The sequence below is a fragment of the Topomyia yanbarensis genome, chromosome 2, assembly GCF_030247195.1.
Source record: "Topomyia yanbarensis strain Yona2022 chromosome 2, ASM3024719v1, whole genome shotgun sequence".
NCBI lineage: Eukaryota > Metazoa > Arthropoda > Insecta > Diptera > Culicidae > Topomyia > Topomyia yanbarensis.
The window spans coordinates 134,153,054-134,175,501 of record NC_080671.1 but is presented as its reverse complement, the minus strand read 5'-3'; the positions used below and the strand labels follow the sequence as shown (position 1 = coordinate 134,175,501).

Genomic DNA, 22,448 nt, shown 5'->3' with positions numbered 1-22,448 from the left:
TTTGGTCTTTGTTAGATTAGGACCACCGTATTGTTTTTACAGAAAGAAGAGGCTCATAAACTGCGGGATCCCATCGTAACATTTTATTCTAAGCTAATCTAATATAGAACGATAGAAAGCGTGCCAATTTCAAATTAGCAGAGCTTTATTTCAGTAGATATATTTTCTGCTTTCCAATTATAGTATCTTATCTTAAGTTTAGCAAAAAAAAAACATGTAGGTTAACGATGCAACATGTTCCCACCGTTAAAACTGCTTTATTTTGACCTTTTAGTGGTTCTTAATTCGCGCCACAATTTTACCTCTGAAACCAAGAGCACGAGGATACAGATTACAACAGCTGCAATCGAGTAATTCTGGTATCGAATAACACACCTCCAACCGGGGATAGATATTTCCGCAGTATCACGTCTTAAGTGGCATCATTTGCCTGAAGCAAACATGGCTCAGCTAAACCAACTATATTCTCACCTCTGGCGTACATGCTGGCATCACGTAGATAGTTATCCAAATCCTCCTCATCGTTTCCGTCCAGCTCCCGTACGAAGGTCAACAGGTCCTCCTCTTTCAGTCCGTACTCGAGGTTCTTGCCAACCGTCAGTGAGAACAGATCCGATCGGTCTAACAGCAGGGCAATGTGTCTCCAGCCAAACTGCCGAAATATGCTGGAAAACACCAGCTTCAGCCGACACTGGCAGTAGGACATCCGAGTCAACGTTTGGTACTTGGATTTGTCCTTGAAGATTCCCTGGTGAAATAAATGTGTGAGGCAAAAAAAACCATCAGTTTTGCTTTTACCAACATTCATGCATATATCAAAACAGAAATAGCTACACTGGAACGGGTTACAAAAATACCATCGTACATATGCTAATATCCCCAGAACGGAAGCGAACGAAATGATGCCGGGAAAGGGATATGAATTGAATGTAGCCGAAATGAACCTACCGTACTTTCGTTTTTCCATTTGTTACTTAGTCGACCTAATATCCCGGATGTCACCGAAAGTTCCCCTTCAGACGGAGGCTGCATGTGGTAAATCAATATTGCCAGCACGTGGCAGATGAGAAACTTACTGTTAGTATTGCGACATAAAAGAGGGTCACGAGATGTGTAAAATCCTACTGATTTCGGTTAGTTCAGTTATAATTTAATGCTAATTTCTGATATTCTGACTGACTGATCCCGTTTTTTTGTTAAAAAAATATGTCGCTTACTTTTAACTAGTTTATTCAAAACTACCGTCAATTATATTAAAATTGGCAGAGTTTTTTCTGCCTGCCCGATAGTATCATCTTCAAATTGGAAAAAATCTCAATCAGCAATAGGAATGCTTACAATGCGGGTGGAAATCATTTTCTATTACTATCCAGTGTTTTCCTGTGTTTTGCAGAAATCCCGACAATAATAGACAAATAACACGCTAGTACAATGAGTCAGTCGCGTGTTAAACGGTGCGAAATGATGAACGGTCATGTCTTGTATAGTACGGCCGTATACACTCGTTGTGTTGTGAGTTCCAATCTCAACACTAAACTGTATCAACCGTCTTTCAAGCTTTGTGTTGTCAATAAACTAAACATTACGTTTTCACACTGCCTTAGTCACTCGCGCTAAACGAAGAATCACTGTAGCAAGTGAAACGAAAAGAAAATTCAAACGACGGGAAAATCAACTTAATGATGATAGTGATCGTTTCACCGCAGCGACAACAAAATCACTGCAGCATCCAGATGCTCTTGGACGAGCAAACGGAAGCCGCTCAATTAGACGATGAAGGCGCGTTGATGCATTAAATAACTACTCCTTGGCTTGCTCCTAGGACGATACACTGTATGTTTATGTGTATACTTAAACAAACAATGGTCTTTTATCTCCTATTCCGTTGGTTGAACTACTCGAACGAATGTCGCAGCTAGGGGTCATTTAGGCGCACATCACCCCATACCTGATCGCCCATTCCGGTGATGATGGGTGTGTTCCAGTAGTCGGCAAGTCGAGCCACCGGCTCCAGAGCGAAGGCACAGGCTGGCCCGATGAAGGCTATCACATTGTGCTTGAAGTGCATATCCGCCGCAAGGCCGGGTGATTTAGCTCCCGAACATGAGGCGTAACTGTGGAAAAGATTGAACACAATGGGTCATCAGAAAGGTACCGCAGAATTGTGTATGTTAGGGGAAAAGAGCAAGTGAGCGGGTATGTACCATTAGCATATGAATCGACTGTACAGAAAATGCTGCACAGTGGTTGAAGAACTGACAAAACCTAAAATAGTTATGCTTTAAATATTTTTCCTGGACATCCTATATACTCAATAACATATTCTCTAAAGTTTGTGTCCACTGAATAAGGATACGATACGAGTAATTTAAAAGGTACTATGTCAGGCAATTCCAATAAATTCCATTTCCGAAACTACAATTTCCATGTTCACTTCAAAATGATATTACTCTTTCAATTTCGATCCGATTTGAACACAATTAGTTTCATTCTGAAGGAAATTGACATCGCTTTAGTTGCCATTGTTCGCCATATTTTTAAATGTAGAAGCAAATGTAAATAAACACTTTATATACAGATTTAAGGTAATGTTATGCAATATTATGAAGTGATTAACAGGGTTATGTCCTCATAAAAGAGTCAGACTGTACGATGAATATAGTTATCCGTTCGTAACTGGCGAACTTATAACTTCACGCTACCAGAAATTATATATAGTGAGTGTCCAGTGTGGATTGCAGAATGGTAGACAAATATCGTCAACTTTACTGTCGCGATTTGTACTTGCTTTTACTGCGTCATTCTACTTATGATTTTCTCGTTTGACTGTCTAGTTTACCTAATAGAATGAATTTTGATTTTCGTAATTAATTTATATAACTAAGTAGTAAAAATTTTGGAATCATTTTGAGCTTATGCGACCACCTCTGGCTGCTGCTCCGTTATCGATCTGGACTAGCTGAAGTTGCACAGGGAATCAGCACACAGCAAAATTTTGGGATGAAAACTCAGCAATTTAATTTCAACTCTTTGACAGATACTTTTTGATGAAAATTCAGCACTTGAATTGTCAAAATGACAGCACAGTGGCTGAATTTTCAGTGATCTGAACTGGATTACTGAAAAGTCGGTGATTGTGCTGTCAATTTGACAATTAAATTGCAGAATTTTCAGCAAAAAGAATCTGTCAAATAGTTGAAATTAAATTGCTGAGTTTTCAGCACTTTCATTTACTGAGTTTTCATCCCAAAATTTTGGTGTGTACTCTATGCAGTGAATTGTTCGAGTTTTGACGTTCAGTGGGCCAAAGAAAAGCGATTCGAATTAAATGATATTTTACACCTCCGTAATGAGGGGCTTTGCATTCGAGAAGTGCGCAAAGTTTGTGGGAATTCTATTGGTCGACGACTGAATTTGATAAAAACATGAATAAAATTGAATTTGCTTATTTTTTTCTATCATCTCATTTCATTTCACATATGATTAAAAATCCTTGAAACATTTTTGAAGTCGTAAATTGAAAATCTAAACTTTAAAAATAAGGTTCCATTTTTGGCACGGTTCCGGTTTTGGCAATGAAAAAAATAAAATTGTTGCCAAAAACGGAATCTTAAAGGGCGAACACGAAATTATTGCGACACATTCAACAGGGCATAACTTTTTTACCATTGGGTAAAAATCAACCAAATTTTGCACACTTTCTCATTGATGTGTATTGTTTACATGCTGTCAAACTCGAAGTCGTGTTTTTCGATTCATCGAAAATGGAGGTGAACCAACGCGAGTCTTGAGAACAAATTCTTTTAAAACACCTGGAATTTCCTGACCTGTCGCACCGGCCGTTGGGAAAAATGTTGAACATTCACCATTCAACCATCTCCAGAGTGTTGAAGCGGTTCCAGGAGCGGTTGACGTTGGACCACGGCAAAGGAGCTGGAAGAAAACCGGGACCGGAGAACTAAAAGACGGAGGGAAAGGTGAAGCGGACGATTAAAGCAAATCCCAACGTCTCAAGCCGTGATTTGGCTAAAAAGATCGGCATGTCGCAGAGCTACGTCCAGAATGCAAAGAAGAGAGCTGGACTACATACATACAAGGTACAGAACTTCCCAAATCGCGATGAGCGGCAACAATCGACGGCTAAAACTCGGGCACGTAAGCTCTACGAGAAGATGCTGACAAAATATGGCTGCTGTGTGATGGACGACGAAACGTATATAAAAGCCGATTTTAAGCAAAATTCGAGGTTGGAGTTTTTCACTGGCAAGAGCTAGTTCTATGTGGACGACAAATTTAAGAAGAAGAAAATGTCGAAGTTCGCCTCCAAATATCTCATTTGGCAGGCCATCTGCTCTTGCGAACTGAGGAGTGAGCCTTTCGTGACAAAGCGCACAGTAAATGGCGAGATCTACAAATCTGAGTGCCTCGAGAAGCGCCTTTTGCCGTTCTTGCAGCAGCAGATGGGAAAAGTTGGTGCTGGACCTGTGGCCTTCGTCTGGTATGATCATTTTCGTTGGTACGGATGTGTTCATGACTGGTTTGTGGATGAGTGGTCCTACTTACAAGTGAATTGATCACTTCGCTTGGGTGGAGATATATGTGACTTCTGCTAGCTGTCGAGCTTGGATATGTTAGCTGGTTCCAAGAAGATGTGCAGGACTGGCACCTACGAGAATGTTGATTGTTTCACTCGAGCTTTGGTTCTTGGAAATAACAAATCGCTTCCACGGTGTGATATGCTCGAGTTGAATGCTCAGTGGTTGAAATGTCTTTGGAGGATTGGTGGTCTGCGAGAGCAGATGCGAATAACTCTGAAGTATCCAATAAAGGGAGATTGTATCTGTGAAATTGAAAAATATTGTCACTACTCTAGCCTATTTTCCTAATGTATTGTACATCATAACAACTACCAATATCGACTATTTAGAACAGAGATTTTCAAATTCTGTTATAAGATCGAGAAGAAATATAGCACAGTTGTAGTGAATAAAGTATTTGCGAATAAGGACCAATACTGCTGGCATCATTTATCATATTTATTAATAGTCGATTGATCCGCTTCAGACCTAGGAGACGAAAGAAAAGAATAGGAACAAGACAAAAGGCGGTTCTAATTCTTAATTGGTTTAGTATAGATATAGACGACTCAAACGCACTGGCAGGAGAATATTTTTTAGAAGTAGACAAATTAGATGACGTCACACTTTTTGAGACACACATGCACAAAACTTTATCGTCCTCCTGAAGATCGGTGTTTAATTGGGAGATAGTCGCAATTTCGTACGATTTTGCAAAGTTTGCCTCGCGGGACGGACTGATATCCACCAAGGCATAGGTTGCAGTCGTTAAAAAAACTAGATTCGCTAAGTGAAAAATAGCGAATTTTTAATCAAACATTGCAAAATGGCAAATGTCAACATTTCAAAATGGCAAATGCTGCCTCTTTTCAGGAAAGAGTATTTAATTAAGTAAAAGCCAATCAATAGGCCATTGAAAATTGACAATTTCTGACATTTCAATTGCGCAAGAGAGTCTGATGATTTTTTTTACTACAAAATGATTTTTTACTTTTCATGAAAATTCTTTTAATGAGAAGATAACCATTTACATGAAAAATCGCAAAAAATACAATTTTGATATTGTTGTCCCTGAATCGAACAATGTTTCTTACCAAACTGTATATGACCGCATACTGTTCGAAAGGTCTAGTTTTCTTCGTTCAAAAAATGTTACAAAACCGAAAATCGTCTGAAAATGACAACGTAACTAATTTTGTTGTGGCAAAGGTCCCAAAAAATGTTTTTTTGTTTCAAATTTTCGTGTGTACATTACTTTGTATCGCATTTGCTATACTAGTTCATTTTAAAAGTTTGAAATCACTGTAGCACAGTGTAATCTACAAAAAAGTTAACAAACTCTAAATAGTTGAAACATTTTACCATTTTAACTATTGCTTTTCAAAGGACAATAACTTCTTTTAACGAATAAAAAAACTTACATTTTTCTAAAAAAAAACCTCCTCGAAAAATTAAAAAACTTCTACTGGGCACATTGACAGCCCCCTTGTGAATTGAAAATGTAAATTTTAAATTAAAAAAAAATCAGATTTTTTTTACACGGTTTCTCAAAATAGCACGGATTTTTTTACACTGTTTCTCAAAATAACACGGATTTTTTTTTGCACGGTTTCTCGCAATAACACGGACTTTTTTTTGCACGGTTTCTCAAAATAACACGGATTTTTTACACGGTTTTTTTGCACGGAACGCATCCCCCGTGCAAAAAAAGAATTTGGTGTATATGAGAAAACTATTCTCTTTTTTCTGGATGGATTTCATGGTATTCATATACGATCAAACTCACGTTTTACCATAATGCTTAATGCAAGAGGTAAATATCTCAACTCTGATGGAAAAAGTTTATCGTTGAAGTGAACTTACACATTTCTTTAAGAAAAAATGTTCTATCATTTTCGAGTAAATTTACAAACTGTTTATGCAACCGATTTCCTTGAATTATGTTGATGTATTTTCATAACTCGATGATCAAAATCGGTCCGGTTTTGGCTCGCTTCCAACATTCTCGTAGGTGCCAGTCCTGGTTCATGAGGAATAAAAATAAATGTTTGACATCACCGCCGTTAGTGAACAGATTTTGACAATCCATGGCTCGGGAAAAGTTTTCAAGGTTTGAGCGAATCTATTAAAAGATGCAAATCTTCAATTTTTGACAGGAACATTTTAAAACATTATCATGACTATGCATTTCTATTAAAAGAAATGTGAAAGTCATGATAATGTTTTAAAATGTTCCTGTCAAAAATTGAAGATTTTTCGTAGATTGCCTTTTTGAATAAACTAAGGCTCAAGATTGGAAAAAATGGTGATTTATGGTTTATGATTGCTGACGGTCTTTTAGCGTTTTGCAACTTTTACCACCCCAAGGAGGTTTCACAGACGATAGGAAATAGAAGTAACTCACTAATTGATTTTTTTCTTATTTTTAACAAGTAAAGCTGGTAGTTTACAAAGTATATCTGGACGAAATTATGTTTTTCTAAATATATCACAATTGAATACACACCTCTTGAATATTACAATAATTTACACCCTAAATAGTGAGCCATATTGAAAACATTTGATGTTTTGCCTTTCTCATATAGAAAGGTTATGCAATCACTCTGAAAAACGTCAACCTAATCCCGGCCCGGAGGGCCGAGTGTCATATCCCATTCGATCCAGTTCGTCGAGATCGGAAAAAGTCTGTATGTGTGTGTGTATGTATATGTGTGTATGTGTGTGTATGTGTGTGTATGTGTGTGTGTATGTATGTGCGTATGTGTCAAATAATGTCACTCATTTTTCTCAGAGATGGCTGGACCGATTTGCCCAAACTTAGTCTCAAATGAAAGGTGCAACCTTCCCATCGGCTGCTATTGAATTTTGGATCGATCGGAATTCTGGTTCCGGAATTACGGGTTTCAGAGTGCGGCCACACAGAAATTTCTCATATAAACTATAGGAAAAATCAAAAAATAGAATTTTTATTTTTGATGCTAAATGTGTTCAAGGTGCATGAAACGTCGAGATTTGATGCAAACTCGAAAAAAATTTGACGACGATTCACTTTTTTGGATTTTGGCACATTTTTGCCTTTCTCATATAGAAAGGTTATGCAATCACTCTGAAAAACGTCAACCTAATACCGGCCAAATTTTTTTTTCGACTCGCATAAGGTTTCTGGATTTTAACAGGGGCGTAGTTGATGGTTTACGGAGAGGGGTTACACCCCCCCCCCCTCTACTGTTCACTCCCCTCCTTTAAAAATCTCCTTAAATCACCCTTCAGACCACCACCCCATCCAGCCCTCATACCCCTCCCTTTCAACCCCATCATCTTTAAACCACCACTATATCACAAAGCATACCAATTTAAGCTGGGGAGTCGTTCGTTCATGGGATTTTCGCCCTCCTCACATACCCACCCCCGCATGACAAAATGAGTTAGCAAGCAGATAACATTGATCTAATGCTGATTAGGCTAATGGAGTATGATATTTTTTGTTTCAAGTGTTTCACCGTCGACAAATAGCTCATCAGGTTCTTGGCTGGCATGCCATTTTGTATAAGTGCAAAGTGTACTAAGAATGTAATGGACATTTCCACAATTATGTTGAACATAAAAAGCCTCCGTGCCATAGTTTAGAGAAATGAGAAAGGCACAATTGCACCGCAAGGTGGATTAAAACAGGTTTTTTAGTTAACCTTTTTCATCTGCAGAAGCTTACATTCGTTATCGAGCACTCAGTCGAGATAGAAGTCTTTTGTCATCGGTCCGTACACTCTATAGCGACAAATAGTGTTAATCCGCGTTCAAGGTTATTTACACACTCTGCGCCTAGTTGAGGTTTCAGTATTTTTTCCCTTCTTTTGTGTTTCTGTTTCTGAGTACCGTTAGCCGGTCAGTGAAGTGAAACAGTGTTCTTCTAGTAAGCCGTCTGGATACCGTTACATACACAAGCTAAGTATTAGTTTTCGTTTCCCCTTCTTGGTTGTCTTAATAACGTGCACTGGGCAATAGGCCCGTGCAAAAATGACTTCCCCTGACGGCGGTTCATCTCAAGGTGAGATGGACGTCGAAATAAAATCGGCTCCCCGGCTCAAGGTATATCCGAGCTCGGCCACCGGGCCATTTGTGATCTTCTTTCGGACCAAAGAAAAAAAGTGTTTGAATCTGTTGCAGATTTCTCGAGTTCTGACGGATCGGTATTCGGCCGTGACAGAAATATCGAAAATTCGCCCTGATAAGCTTCGGGTGGTGGTTAACAGTTCAACTCAGGCAAACGATATTGCTGGCTACGAGCCCTTTACGAGGGAGTACAGGGTGTATATTCCAGCTAGCAGGGTTGAAGTCAGTGGGGTCGTTTCCGATTCGAGTCTGAATTGCGAGGACCTGCTAAAATATGGGACTGGCTGTTTCAAAGACCCCATGCTTAAGCCAGTGAAGATACTGGAATGCAAACATTTGCATTCAGCATCAGTCGCAGCTGACGGGAAGAAAACATACGTCAACTCAGACTCTTATCGGGTGACCTTCGCCGGCTCTGCCCTGCCTAATTACCTCCTTTTTGACAAGGTTCGTCTACCTGTTCGCCTCTTTGTGCCGCGGGTCATGAACTGTACTAATTGCAAACAATTGGGACACACAGCCTCCCATTGTAGCAATAAAGCCCGCTGTGGGAAATGCGGTGGGAATCATGCGGATGATTCCTGTGGTAGAGATGTCGAAAAGTGCCTCTACTGTGGGGGAAATCCACATGATCTCCCTTCATGTCCCGCGTACAAACAGCGCGAGGAAAATCTTAAGCGTTCCCTTCAGGGACGCTCTAAGCGATCTTTTGCAGAAATGCTTAAGATAGCTACGCCACCTGTCTCTACGAACATCTTTACCAACTTGTCTACTGACGAAGGCGACTGTGATGAACCCCAGGAGGGAACATCTTCTGCTGTGCCTAGAAGTAGTAGAAAAAGGAAGAACATTTCCTCTTCCAAGCTTCGTCGTAAAGGCCAGAAGGTGTCTCTTCATGGTCCCCCTAAAATAACTACTCAAGGAAGTACTGGTGCAAAACCGAAGCAAGTCGCTCCCGGTCTCAGTAACCTGAGCTCAGAAAAGGAGTTCCCAGCACTTCCAGGAACATCAAAAACCCCAAGTGTTCCCATATCTCAGCCAGAGAAAGAAAACAGTGCTGGCTTAATAAATTTCTCTGACATTGTGGACCGTATTCTTACAGCGTTAAACATTTCTGACCCCCTTAAAAGTATCTTGATAAGCTTTCTCCCCGCAGTAAAAACATTCTTGATGCAGTTCACTGCGAAATGGCCCCTCCTTTCAGCGATTGTATCCTTCGATGGCTAATTCATCGAACGAGGTCAAGGATTTAATCACTGTTCTACAGTGGAATTGCAGAAGCATTATCCCGAAAATCGATTCGTTTAAAATCTTACTAAATAATTTGAAATGCGATGCATTTGCCCTATGCGAGACATGGCTCACTTCAGAAATAACCCTACACTTCCACGATTTTAATATTATTCGCTTGGATCGAGAAGACTCTTACGGAGGAGTACTTTTGGGGATCAAAAAGTGCTATTCTTTCAATCGGATCGACCTCCCCTCGACACCAGGCATTGAAGTTGTCGCTTGCCAAACCAGAATTAAAGGCAAAGACCTTTGCATTGCTTCCACCTACATCCCCCCTAGAGCCTCAGTTAGCCACCGACAGCTTTGCGATATTGCGGAACTCCTCCCCGCACCGAGGTTAGTTTTAGGTGACTTCAACTCCCACGGCACGGCATGGGGTTGCCTTCATGACGATAATCGATCTACCCTACTCCATGAGCTTTGCGACAACTTCAATATGACTATTTTGAATACGGGTGAAATGACACGGATTCCTGTCCCTCCAGCGCGACCGAGCGCCTTAGATCTGTCCCTCTGCTCGACATCGCTGCGGTTAGATTGCATGTGGAAGGTAGTCTCTGATCCCCACGGCAGCGACCATCTGCCAATCGTAATTAATATTGCTAACGGTTCAGGGCCACCGAATACAATCAATGTTTCGTATGACCTCACACGAAATATTGATTGGAAGAGCTACGCGTCCGCGATATCCGAAAAAGTAGAATCGACACAAGAGCTTCCTCCGGAGGAAGAGTACGGGTTCCTGGCTGGCTTGATTCTCGATACCGCGATTCAAGCTCAGACTAAACGCGTACCAGACGCGAATTCACGCGGGCGTCCTCCCAACCCATGGTGGGACAAAGAGTGCTCAGACGTGTACGCGGAGAAGGCCGCTGCGTATAAGACCTTCCGGGACGACGGGCTGCCAGCTAGCTACCGACAGTACGCGATGGCGGAAACGCGCATGACGAGTTTGATAAAAGCCAAAAAACGTAGCTACTGGCGCCGGTTCGTCGACGGACTAACGAGAGAAACATCGATGAGCACTCTTTGGAGTACGGCCCGGCGCTTACGAAACCGAAACAGTACCAATGAGAGCGTGGAATATTCAAACCGTTGGATATTCGATTTTGCCAAGAAGGTTTGTCCGGATTCCGCCCCGGCACAGAAGATCTACCGCGCCGCGTCCCCTCACAATAACGCGAACGAAACACCGTTTTCGATGGTGGAGTTCTCACTTGCTCTCTTATCATGTAACAATAAAGCCCCAGGGCCAGACAGAATCAAATTTAACTTGTTAAAGAATCTGCCAGACTCTGCCAAGAGACGCTTGTTGAATTTATTTAATAAGTTTCTTGAGGATAATATTGTCCCTCATGACTGGAGGCAAGTGAAGGTCATTGCCATTCAAAAACCAGGAAAACCAGCCTCCGACCACAACTCGTATCGACCGATTGCGATGCTGTCCTGTATACGAAAGTTGTTCGAGAAAATGATCTTGTTTCGCCTCGATAATTGGGTTGAAGCAAATGGCTTACTGTCAGATACACAATTTGGTTTCCGCAAAGGCAAAGGGACGAACGATTGTCTTGCGTTGCTCTCAACAGAAATTCAAATGGCTTATGCTAGCAAAGAGCAGATGGCATCAGTTTTCCTAGATATAAAGGGGGCTTTTGACTCAGTTTCTATCAAAATTCTTTCTGAGAAGCTGCACCAGCATGGTCTTTCACCGACTCTAAACAACTTTTTGCTAAACTTGCTGTCTGAAAAACATATGCATTTTTCGCATGGTGATTTATCGACATCACGAATTAGCTACATGGGTCTTCCCCAGGGCTCATGTCTAAGCCCCCTTCTCTATAACTTTTACGTGAATGACATTGACGAATGTCTTGTCAATTCCTGCACGCTAAGGCAGCTTGCAGATGACGGTGTGGTCTCTATTACAGGTCCCAAAGCCGTCGATCTGCAAGGACCATTGCAAGATACCTTGGACAATTTGTCTGCTTGGGCCCTCCAGCTAGGTATCGAGTTCTCCACGGAGAAAACTGAGCTAGTCGTATTTTCAAGGAAGCGTGAACCAGCGCAACTACAGCTTCAATTAATGGGTCAAACTATTGCTCAGGTTTCAACTTTCAAATATCTCGGGGTCTGGTTCGACTCTAAAGGTACCTGGGGATGTCACATTAGGTATCTGAAACAGAAGTGCCAGCAAAGGATCAACTTTCTCCGTACAATAACCGGAACATGGTGGGGTGCCCACCCAGGAGACCTGATCAGGCTGTACCAAACAACAATATTGTCGGTGATGGAGTACGGGAGTTTCTGTTTCCGCTCCGCTGCGAACATACATTTCATCAAACTAGAGCGAATCCAATATTGTTGTTTGCGTATTGCTTTGGGTTGCATGCACTCGACACATACGATGAGTTTAGAAGTGCTGGCGGGCGTCCTTCCGCTGAAAAATCGATTTTGGGAACTCTCATATCGATTGCTCATCCGATGCGATATCTTGAACCCGTTAGTAATTGCAAATTTCGAAAGGCTTATCGAGCTCAATTCTCAAACCCGATTTATGTCCTTGTACTTCGATTACATGGCACAAAATATCAATCCTTCTTCATACTATCCCAACCGTGTCAATCTCTTTCATGCTTCTGATTCAACTGTTTTCTTTGACACATCCATGAAAGACGAGATTCGTGGAATCCCGGATCACATACGTCCGCAAGTGATCCCAAGCATCTTTCATAGTAAATTTCGAGAAGTCGACTGCAACAAGATGTTTTACACCGACGGGTCAAGCCTCGACGGCTCCACTGGCTTCGGTATATTCAATCAAAACCTCACCGCCTCATTCAAACTCAATGATCCTGCTTCAGTTTACGTCGCAGAACTTGCTGCTATTCAGTATACCCTTGGGATCATTGATACTTTGCCCACCGATCATTACTTTATTGTCTCGGATAGCCTCAGCTCAATCGAGGCTCTCCGTTCAATGAAACCTAGAAAGCACATTCCATATTTTCTGGGGAAAATCTGGGAGCGCCTGTGTGCTTTGTCTGCAAGATCGTACAAGATTACCTTAGTTTGGGTTCCCTCGCATTGCTCCATTCCAGGTAATGAAGAAGCGGACTCTTTAGCTAAGGCGGGCGCTTTGCAAGGTGACATATATGAAAGACCAATTAGCTTCAGCGAATTTTTCAGTATTACTCATCAGAGAACCCTCGAAAGTTGGCAAACATCATGGAGCAATGGTGAACTGGGAAGGTGGCTACATTCGATAATCCCTAAGGTATCGACGAAACCTTGGTTCAGAGGGATGGATGTGGGTCGGGATTTCATTCGCGTGATGTCTCGGCTCATGTCCAATCACTACACGCTGGACGCACATCTCCGGCGTATTGGGCTCGTGGATAGCGGTATCTGCGCTTGTGGCAACGGTTATCACGAAATCGAACATGTTGTCTGGGCATGCGCCGAGTACTGTTCTGCCAGATCTCAACTATTCGATTCCCTTCGGGCCCGAGGAAGATCAGCCAATGTCCCGGTTCGAGATGTACTAGCAAGCCGCGATATTCTCTACATGTCCCTTATATACACGTTCCTCAAAACCATCAATATCCAAATTTAAATGCCCCTATCTTTTCTCTTATCATTCCCAGAAGTGCCCTCTTCCGCCTACCGTACCCCAACGATGGTTTGATACGACTCCAAGACGAGACAAAACATCTGTCGAATGAACCAACAACACGAGATCTACAGTACAACATCACACGCGCAGCGCGGTGTGTTCCCGATCCGTATCTGAGCCGTACTACGAAATCGTCTGGAGGAACCCCTGCCGGCTCGAGGAAAACCGCCCGGCGTCCCAATACTTGATACATCCGTTCAAAACTGTAATCCTGGCCGTTGATTCCTGATGCCGGAAACTGAAGTTTATATCCCCCCCCCCGTTCAGTCTTGTCCACCCTCTCTCCCATGTCTCTGATACACAGATGTATGTCTTCACCCCCTTCTCCCCTTGAATATCTTCCCAAAACTTATGTGCCCCCCTATCTTCTAGTGTTAGTTGATCAATCCATTCGAATCTGTAATCCTGGCCGTTAATTCCTGATGCCGGAAACTGAAAGTTTATATCTCACCCCCCCCCCCCCCCCTTCAGCCTTGTCCACCCACCCACCCATGTCTCTGATACACAGATGTATGACTTCACCCCCTTCTCCCCTTGAATATCTTCCCAAAATTTATGTGCCCCCCTATCTTCTAGTTTTAGTTGAACAATATTAAATCTCGTTAAGAAATGCGCAACAGTACCACTACTTTAAAATAGTCCTAATTAATTCCCCTTAATCTTGAACCACTCCTTCTAGTTATCTCTAGTTAATAAGCTTGTAAAATGTTCCGCTTAGTTAATAATTATTTTTTCTACAATCTCCCTTCTAAAAATCATAATGTGAATTACTATACAAAGAACACACAAATGACCCGTTCCCCAAATCTTACGAATATTATATTATACCCTCTTTTATATGTATAAGTTAGCTGTAGTTTTTTTTAGTTTTATTATATAAAACAAAATAATATTGAAATGTGTATCCCCCTAGTTTTAAGAAATTCAAAATGTAAAACAATGAAAAAATGGCACCTTTAAGCTAACGCATACGTGCCTTATTAAATAAACAAATTGAAAAAAAAAAAAAAAATCTGCAGAAGCTTTCATAGCTCTACTATTAGCATGGCTGGTGTATTAGGCAGAAGTTATCATTTGCTTCCTATTTTACTATCCTCAATCGACGAATTAACGGGATAAAATTGTAACTTGTTTTAAAATTGCTTCATACCAAAATACATGAAAATGTTTGGCGATTTTAATTCCCATTATGTTAATATTAATTTTATAGTTTCAATTGGCGCAATTTAATAGACATTTATAAAATAGTTTGATTATGAAACGGAATTAAAGTTCGAACAATATTAGTCCCTTAGACCACAATATCAGAAGTTCAGACTGAAACTGTAAATCGAAGTTAAATATCTGTTTGTCAGTGATATGTTATGTCTCCACGGAATAACAAAAAATGTAGCCTACTTTCAGCATGACTGTAAAACGATTATGGAAATGAATGATATCAACACATCCCGTAGCAAAGTCCAGCGAAGAAAAACGTGTCAATTTCCTTACGAGGAACATACATGTATGCTGCAAAGCAATCGAAAACTCCCGCTACTTAAACAACCACTGAGAAGTGATCAGCGAAACGGCACGAAGTGGCGCCCGCGGCTGGCTGGATTAAGGCACGAAGTCAAGGGGAAAATGGTCTAGCGTGACGAGATTTATTTATACTACGAACTTGGACAGGGTAATAAAACAGTATTGTATTCCCCAATGAATGGAAGGAGGATCCTTCGAATTCCCGCACTAACCGATACTCTGTGTGACAAGGATACGACAGTCCCATCAGCAATCGAATCAGCAGAAGGAAAAAAAACGACACCAAGTGATGTGCTCGATGGGGTGTGATTTGTTTGGGCTTCTCATAAATGTGTTTGCATTTGTCATCAAACGACTACTTTTGGGGAATGATTGAAGATGCTTCGGCAGAGACTGTGCGAAAAATCGACACTAGCTTGAAGCTGAGCGGGAATTAAAGGACAACAGAAAGCTCCATTAAAATTGAAACGGATGACCGAGCTGATTTGATATAGTAGTGATTTACATAAGTATACACAGCTTTTGCTGGAATTTTTCCTTCTGTTGGAAGAGCTTTAATAGACGAGATGTGACCATCTTACTGAAAAGCGAAAGCAACGGAAGAAAATGATGCAGAAAGCTTGACACTTGAAGATACATTTAACTTATTGAATTAATGGGTTAGTGATACGCTGTTCATGGCTCATTTTTTTAATTCTTCTGGGGGTGAAGGGGTGAGACTAAAAAATAAAATAGACAACTATAATCACTGTAGGTTCAATTTTCTTAGTTTGCTGCTTCACTATTATTTCTACAAAGTTGGGCTTATCATTGACATAAAACAACATAATTAAAAAGTAAGTGAAAGTTTACCATAGCATTTTGGGACAAATTGGAAAATAGATTCAATCCAACTGCTTACCTCGCTTGAACTTTCGTTAGTTTGATGTTGTGAGACTTGGCTAGAAAATCGTTGATAAACTCCAATGCTAAATCTACTGCTGGCCCACATCGCTCCAAATCAAAGGGTGAATCTGAAACAAAACAGCACATCAATCATTGTATCGCACATACACACACAAGGTCAACGGTTCAACAATGTACACGTAATGAGGTCAATCAAGCCCGACACATTTGGCAAACATAGAACGAACAATCAGCAATCTAACAAACTCACCCAAATGCGATGCCATCAGGACACCCACATTGAAGGTGGTATAATTACCACCGCCATCCACCTCCTGCACTTCGATGCGATTCATTCCGCCACCGGAACGTTTGTTGATTCTATCGCCCGTGGGGGAGATGCTGTTGCTGCTGCTGCTGCTACCACTGCTCATCATGGCGCTCAAATCGTCCTCCTCAAAGTAGCTTTCATCTGATCGCTCCCGGGTGGCCTCGCTGAGATTGTTCAGCAGCGTCGCAACGGTATTTTCCTGCGGCATAGGAGCAGGCCGGCCCCGGACACCGTACGAGAGGACACAGTACTCGCATAGCACCAGCACGATGGAGACGCGCAGTGGTCTGCGTTGCATAGTGAGGGCTTTATTTAGCACTTTCCCGGTATGGTTTCCATTGTAACATGGACTGTTTTCTTCGATTCCACTGGGGACTGTTTTATCTTTTGACGTAGGTATGATTTATATATTTGGAATAGTGTTGGAGAAATGAAAATCAAGTACTTTTAACTAAAGTAAAAAGATATCAGTTAAAAGATCATGAAAGGCAATTTGGGGGGGAATATTTTGGGTTTTTATCTGAATGGTTTTTATGTTTTGACTTATACCTATCAATTTGCTATTGAAGTAGAATATAACTAAACGACCAATAACTATATTCTTTGAAATGAGAACGCAATTAATTCACATATGGCTTGAGGCAATTTTTTTTAAAACATTCCGATCATTTGGCTTCATTACTCCAAATGTGACAGTACTCACAACATTTTCCTTTTAAAAATCTATCAATTTGATCCAATCACAATTAAAAACAGCATTAACCCTCCGGAAGTAAGGCAGTGCACAGAATGCACAGCTTTCTGAAATTCAGGTGGATTGCACATTATAAAAACCTATGCACAGGTTCTGATGTACAGCAATCCATTACGACACATATTAGAGCAAAAATTGACCCCCATTCAGTTTCATAGAAATTTTTGCCAACTAACACTCGAAAAATTATAATTTATACCATGTTTTAAAGTAAATAACCGTAGTGTTTGAAAGAAAACATATTCGTTTCTTGAAAAATATATGATTTTTTTTTCGAAAAATTAGTAGGTATATTTCCCATCAAATAGGTCAAAAGTAAGATCATTTAATGTATTTTCCCAAAAATTGCTCCATAGTGGCAATAGTAAAAACTTCGACCGAAGAAAGTGCGGGTCAAAATTTTTCAAACAGTGTGAAATTTGGCATATTTGCTTACTTTGACACAAAATATAGGGAAGGGGGTCTCTGAGAAATTAAAAAATGAGTGTTCCTTGTAATTCCCTAACACACAGTCAGAAATATCACTACCTGAACCAGAAACGGTTGCCAAATTGGTGACTGTGGTTCAGCTAATGTATACAACGGCAAAAGCTGTGTCCGATATCTCCAAATCAACAGCCAACACAATCAGCGAGGAAGTAAACGTCAAAGATACTCCACACTTGGGACTAGCTGAGGCTCATTGAAAAAACAAGGATGAACATTTGCCAGCATTAACGAAGACGAGAATGGTAACAAGAGTAAAGTGAATGATCCCCCAAGATGCAGTAGGAGAGGAAGTACATGTTTCCGCCACTAATGAAGGTCTAGATGTGATATAGCAAGTTGCATTATGTGCTAGACACTTGCTAACCTTCGTTTTTAAATTTCATTTTGGAATATTAGAAATCTACGAAAGGCCTACAGCTTCGTTAAGCTAACGTCTAGAGCCGTGTTAATTATCCCTCTGTTGCCCAAATTTTTGTTTTGCTTAAAAAAGCTATTATAGATTTTTTTGTAATGAGAAAGCCGAAAACATTGCCAGGTCACGAAAGCTACGGATTTTTCAGTTAACCCTAAAAAATATTCAACATCGCCATTTTACGAGTCAAAATTTTATTGCTAATAACATTTATTTCCGCATCGTTCGCAACATAATTTTACAGCTACAGAGTAGTTGTAGTACACCGTAGCAACTTAATTTTTTTTTCATTTTCTCCAAAAATTTAAAAAAGCTTAAACATTTTTTAACTAAAATATACTTCCATACATAAAATAGTTTTTTTTTTCGTTTTCCTCAATTTTTCAACTTTCAACGTCAAGGTCGTTGTGAGTATCACAACACGGCCCTGGGAAAGAGATGTGTTTTTGAGTATATAAAAGGATATGCAAGGGGATCGGATCAACCGTTTGACAGATATTATCGGTTGGAGATGACGGTACCGATGGTTGGGTGATACACGTGGCCGCTTCAATTTTTTAATTATTCAGCCAATATCTTTGAATTCGACTCGATGACATAGCTCCAATGAATTTAAATGTTTCTTCCATAAATTGTAGCCTACAGTAATTACAATCGATTGATGTATAATTATGCTTATGTTCTCTCTTTGAATTCAAAGTTATAGGTTGAATATTTTTTTTCATTACGCGATGCTACATTGGTTTTGAACTTTTCAAGTGAACTAGTATAAAACAATGTGTGAAAAATGTTTTTTTTTTAATTCGTTTATTTGACACGGCTCATAGCGGTAGCTTAACGGAGCCGTGGATCTTTTATACGTTTACAATACATGTAAAAATAAAAATACAAACAAGAATTAATTAATTGGATCTCGTGCGTGGATTTATTGCGAGCGGAGACCTTTTTTCGCGAGGTCTGTTGGCAAACAGCGTAAGGGGGGTCATTTAATTCTCTCTTGTTTTTCACGTCCCGATCGAAGCTGGCTTGGTGTCCGGGATCAGATGTTCTCCCTTGCTTCTTGCACTTATTGTTGGTCAGTGTAAATCCGTCGTCATTGTTACTGCATTCATTGCCGAAGTTGCTTACAGTTGCTTTTGGGGTGCTGGATGATTCTTTTGCGGTTGTCATTATGGTCTGAACAGCTGCCACAAATTTGGCCACCGTTTGTGGTTCAGGCATTGGTATTGAAAACTCTGTTTAGGTTGGTTTGCCGTAGATGAGTTGGCAATCGATTGACATGCATTTTCCTCTGCATCTTCCGCGCAAGGTTGTCCATGATGAGCTGTCTGATTACAATACTTGCACGTAGAAGTTTGCCCCTCATGGGTGCATAGCGTAGTTTGCATAATTGTAGTTCCGTGAGTATTGAGTTTTATTGCCAAGTAGAAGGGTATAGGCCTTTCAACCCGCATCCTCACTACAAAAACGCCGTTAGGAGTACCCGGGAAGAAGTTTCTCTAAGTATCAGGTGTAACGGATTCTACTTCCCCGTTTTGCGACATGCATTTTGCAATTGGCTCAGGAGTGGTACGAGGTGATAGGTCATATAACCTTACATCTATATAATCATTCTCAATGTATACGGGAATCTTAATTCCAACGTTGTCACTTTCAACCACGTGTTTTAAGTTGTTCTTTAAAATGAAACGCTCGGCTTGTGCTAACGTGTTGAATGATATTAACACTACATTGCGAAGATGATGATACTGAAGGTACAAGACTTCCGCAAGCCTAAGTTGCATTTTTTCCTTCAGAGGGTATTCCACTTCACTAAAACTCGGTCGTTTTAAACAAAATTTAAAGTCAAACCCGACCCCCTTCTAATCGCAGATTCGGAAGCACTACGCGAACTAATATCAATGTTGTCGTGTAGAGCATCGAAAAGAATCATAATGGTGGTATGACAGCATTTTATTAGTCTATATTGAGATGCTCAAACGACAATAAGTGTGTTTTTACAGCTTTTGACTTGATTTTTGTGCATCATTGACTACAGGATATGTCTGATTGTTAAAGTGATTGCATAAACAATGTAAGTGGATTTAAATTCTTTGATTAAAGTCCTACAAAGTGCATAAATGAATTTAGTCCAATATATTAATATAATATATATGTAATATCTGTACTAAATCAACCAAAAACATAGGCGGTCGGATTTACCCCACCATTTTTGGAAACAGCAAAAATGAATGTTTTCGTAAAACGCTTGTATCTCCAAGATGCGAATACATAGAAAGTCTAACCTTTAATTTAGTGTACAAAACGAAGTGATCGGATGCAAAATAAGCATTTTACAACCAAAACCATTTACTAGGTCGGATTTGCCCCATCTTACCCTAAATGCGTTAACATTTCTCAAGTGAGCCACCCAAGCTAGATGATATCGCAATTTCGATGGAAGATCCTTTTGGCATTACAAAATTAAATCCAAATGGGTGGGGATTAGTGAGCGTAAAAATCCGCGTAAAACCGTGTTAATTCAAAAATCCGCGTAAAAAAGATTTCGCCATCTGACGCTTCGCGGTTTATTAAAAATTTTGCGGGACATATTTTTTTCAATATTCATGATAAAAACACCCTTTAACGGTCATAATATCATTTATAACTCTTTACAACTTTTTTATTATTGTATATTTTTGAAGATTTAGAAATAAAAAAGAAATTCCAGAATATTCACAACAAAATGTAGAAATTCATTTACTAGAGTTTTTTTTAAATGGCATATAGCCCCATCTACATAGGTTATAGAGTCTAAGTGTCTTTGGTACATATGGTAAACGTATAAAAAATTGATTTGCGCAGGAAAGTTTTTGGATAGAACGCCCCTGTTAAAAGATAAAACTGATCTAGATCAGTTTCTACTTGTCTAGATCAAAACCAAAGATGTCAAAATAATTTCCACCCAAGACACTAATCCTCCATGATACATAACAAGAGTGCTAGATGTTTTGAGCGTCGTGTACCGCGCATAAAATCGCACACATTCATTTTAGATGTAGTAAGCGTTTTATATAAGACTTCATCTTCCTTATAGAAACACCCAAGTTCTTCATACATACTTTGGATTTAAAATGTGAAGCCCCATTCCAATTATTTTCAAAAATTTCTTCATCGAGCGTTTCCTGAGACATCAGACTTCGGGTACTTTTCGTTTTTTTTCTCCTCCCCGATCGTGTGTTGTGTTTTTGGTATAATATTTCTTACGAAACAGCATAGTATACCATACCATAAAATCTACTTTCGTCATCCAGAACTATTAGAAAATCGAAAATAGGCTGCAAAATTACAATGCAGCTAATTTTTTGATGCCGGCGCACAGTGATCCCAAACTGAAAAAGACGGCCAAAGGTCTATCCTGAGTTTCACAGATTCCAATACCATAAAGTGGTACCACCATGATATCAAAATGATGCAATACGTATTAAAATGTTAACGTGTAACATTACTTGGATTTACGTGTCTAGATCATTAATGACCCATTGGATGTACTAAACTAGTGAAAACAATTCTAGAAGAAAAAGATAAAAAAAACTGATATTAAGGTGCAACGTAAATATCTCTTAAGGAAAAATATATAGATGATGATCAAAGTTGTTCAAAATAATTTGCTCTACAAGATTCCGAGCAACAACAAAATTTTGCTGAGGCAACTTTTTTTGGTGGGGCAAAAAACTATTTGTTAAATGACAGTTGCACCTTAAGCAAAATTAAGATTATCCTAAAAGATGCAGGATGCACTACCCAGAAGACATCAAAGCCTGAAAACATCTGTGTATCTCAGGAAAGACTTTTGACTGTCTTTTTCAGTTTGGGACCACTGTGCGACGGTCCCAGAAACTGCTGTTTTTTGCTATGGATCAAGACGTTAAAGGTATATTGAACTGGTCAAACGTGGTATTGTGTTGCATTTTACTAGACCTACAACCTATACTAGGACATTTACTTTTCCAATTTTTATTCTGTGGCACCCAGTGATGTAGCAAATCGGGTTTTTTATAATTTTGGGGAAAAAACCCAAGATTTTTTCCCGGTTTAAACGGTTTTTTCGCGGGAAGATTGGGTTTTTTGCAATTTTTTGATATTTTAGTAATTGAACATTAATGTATTGTTATCCAAACATTTTTATTTTATTTATGAGCATTATTATCATAAAGTATTGCATGTATATGAATTCTGAATGGTTTTCCTCGATTGAACCATTGTTATAGCGGTTACCCTACATTTCTTTACAAATATTGTGGTTAAATGAGTGATAAAACTTTTCTACACGTTTTGGGCTAAGTCAATTGCGTTTCTAACTGTGAATCCACCTAAACGTACTAAACATTTTTTCTACTGTTGCTGATGTAGTTGATGCCGAA

At 39.9% G+C, this 22,448-nt stretch overlaps 1 protein-coding gene across 4 annotated transcripts in view; it reads right to left on the bottom strand.

Annotated features, from left to right (window-relative positions):
- LOC131681410 (atrial natriuretic peptide receptor 1) overlaps window positions 1–22,448 on the bottom strand; it is a 65,143-nt gene that overhangs the window by 33,423 nt on the left and 9,272 nt on the right. For 2 of the 4 annotated variants that reach the window (XM_058962171.1, XM_058962174.1), the window contains exons 2-6: window positions 16,331–16,841; window positions 16,076–16,187; window positions 1,949–2,114; window positions 949–1,026; window positions 472–748 (exon numbers count right to left, since the gene is read on the bottom strand). In XM_058962171.1, coding sequence (XP_058818154.1) covers window positions 472–748; window positions 949–1,026; window positions 1,949–2,114; window positions 16,076–16,187; window positions 16,331–16,688 — 991 coding nt within the window. In that variant the 5' untranslated portion in view covers window positions 16,689–16,841. The remainder of the gene's footprint in view (window positions 1–471; window positions 749–948; window positions 1,027–1,948; window positions 2,115–16,075; window positions 16,188–16,330; window positions 16,842–22,448) is intronic. The other 2 variants (XM_058962172.1, XM_058962173.1) reach the window with 1 other exon arrangement.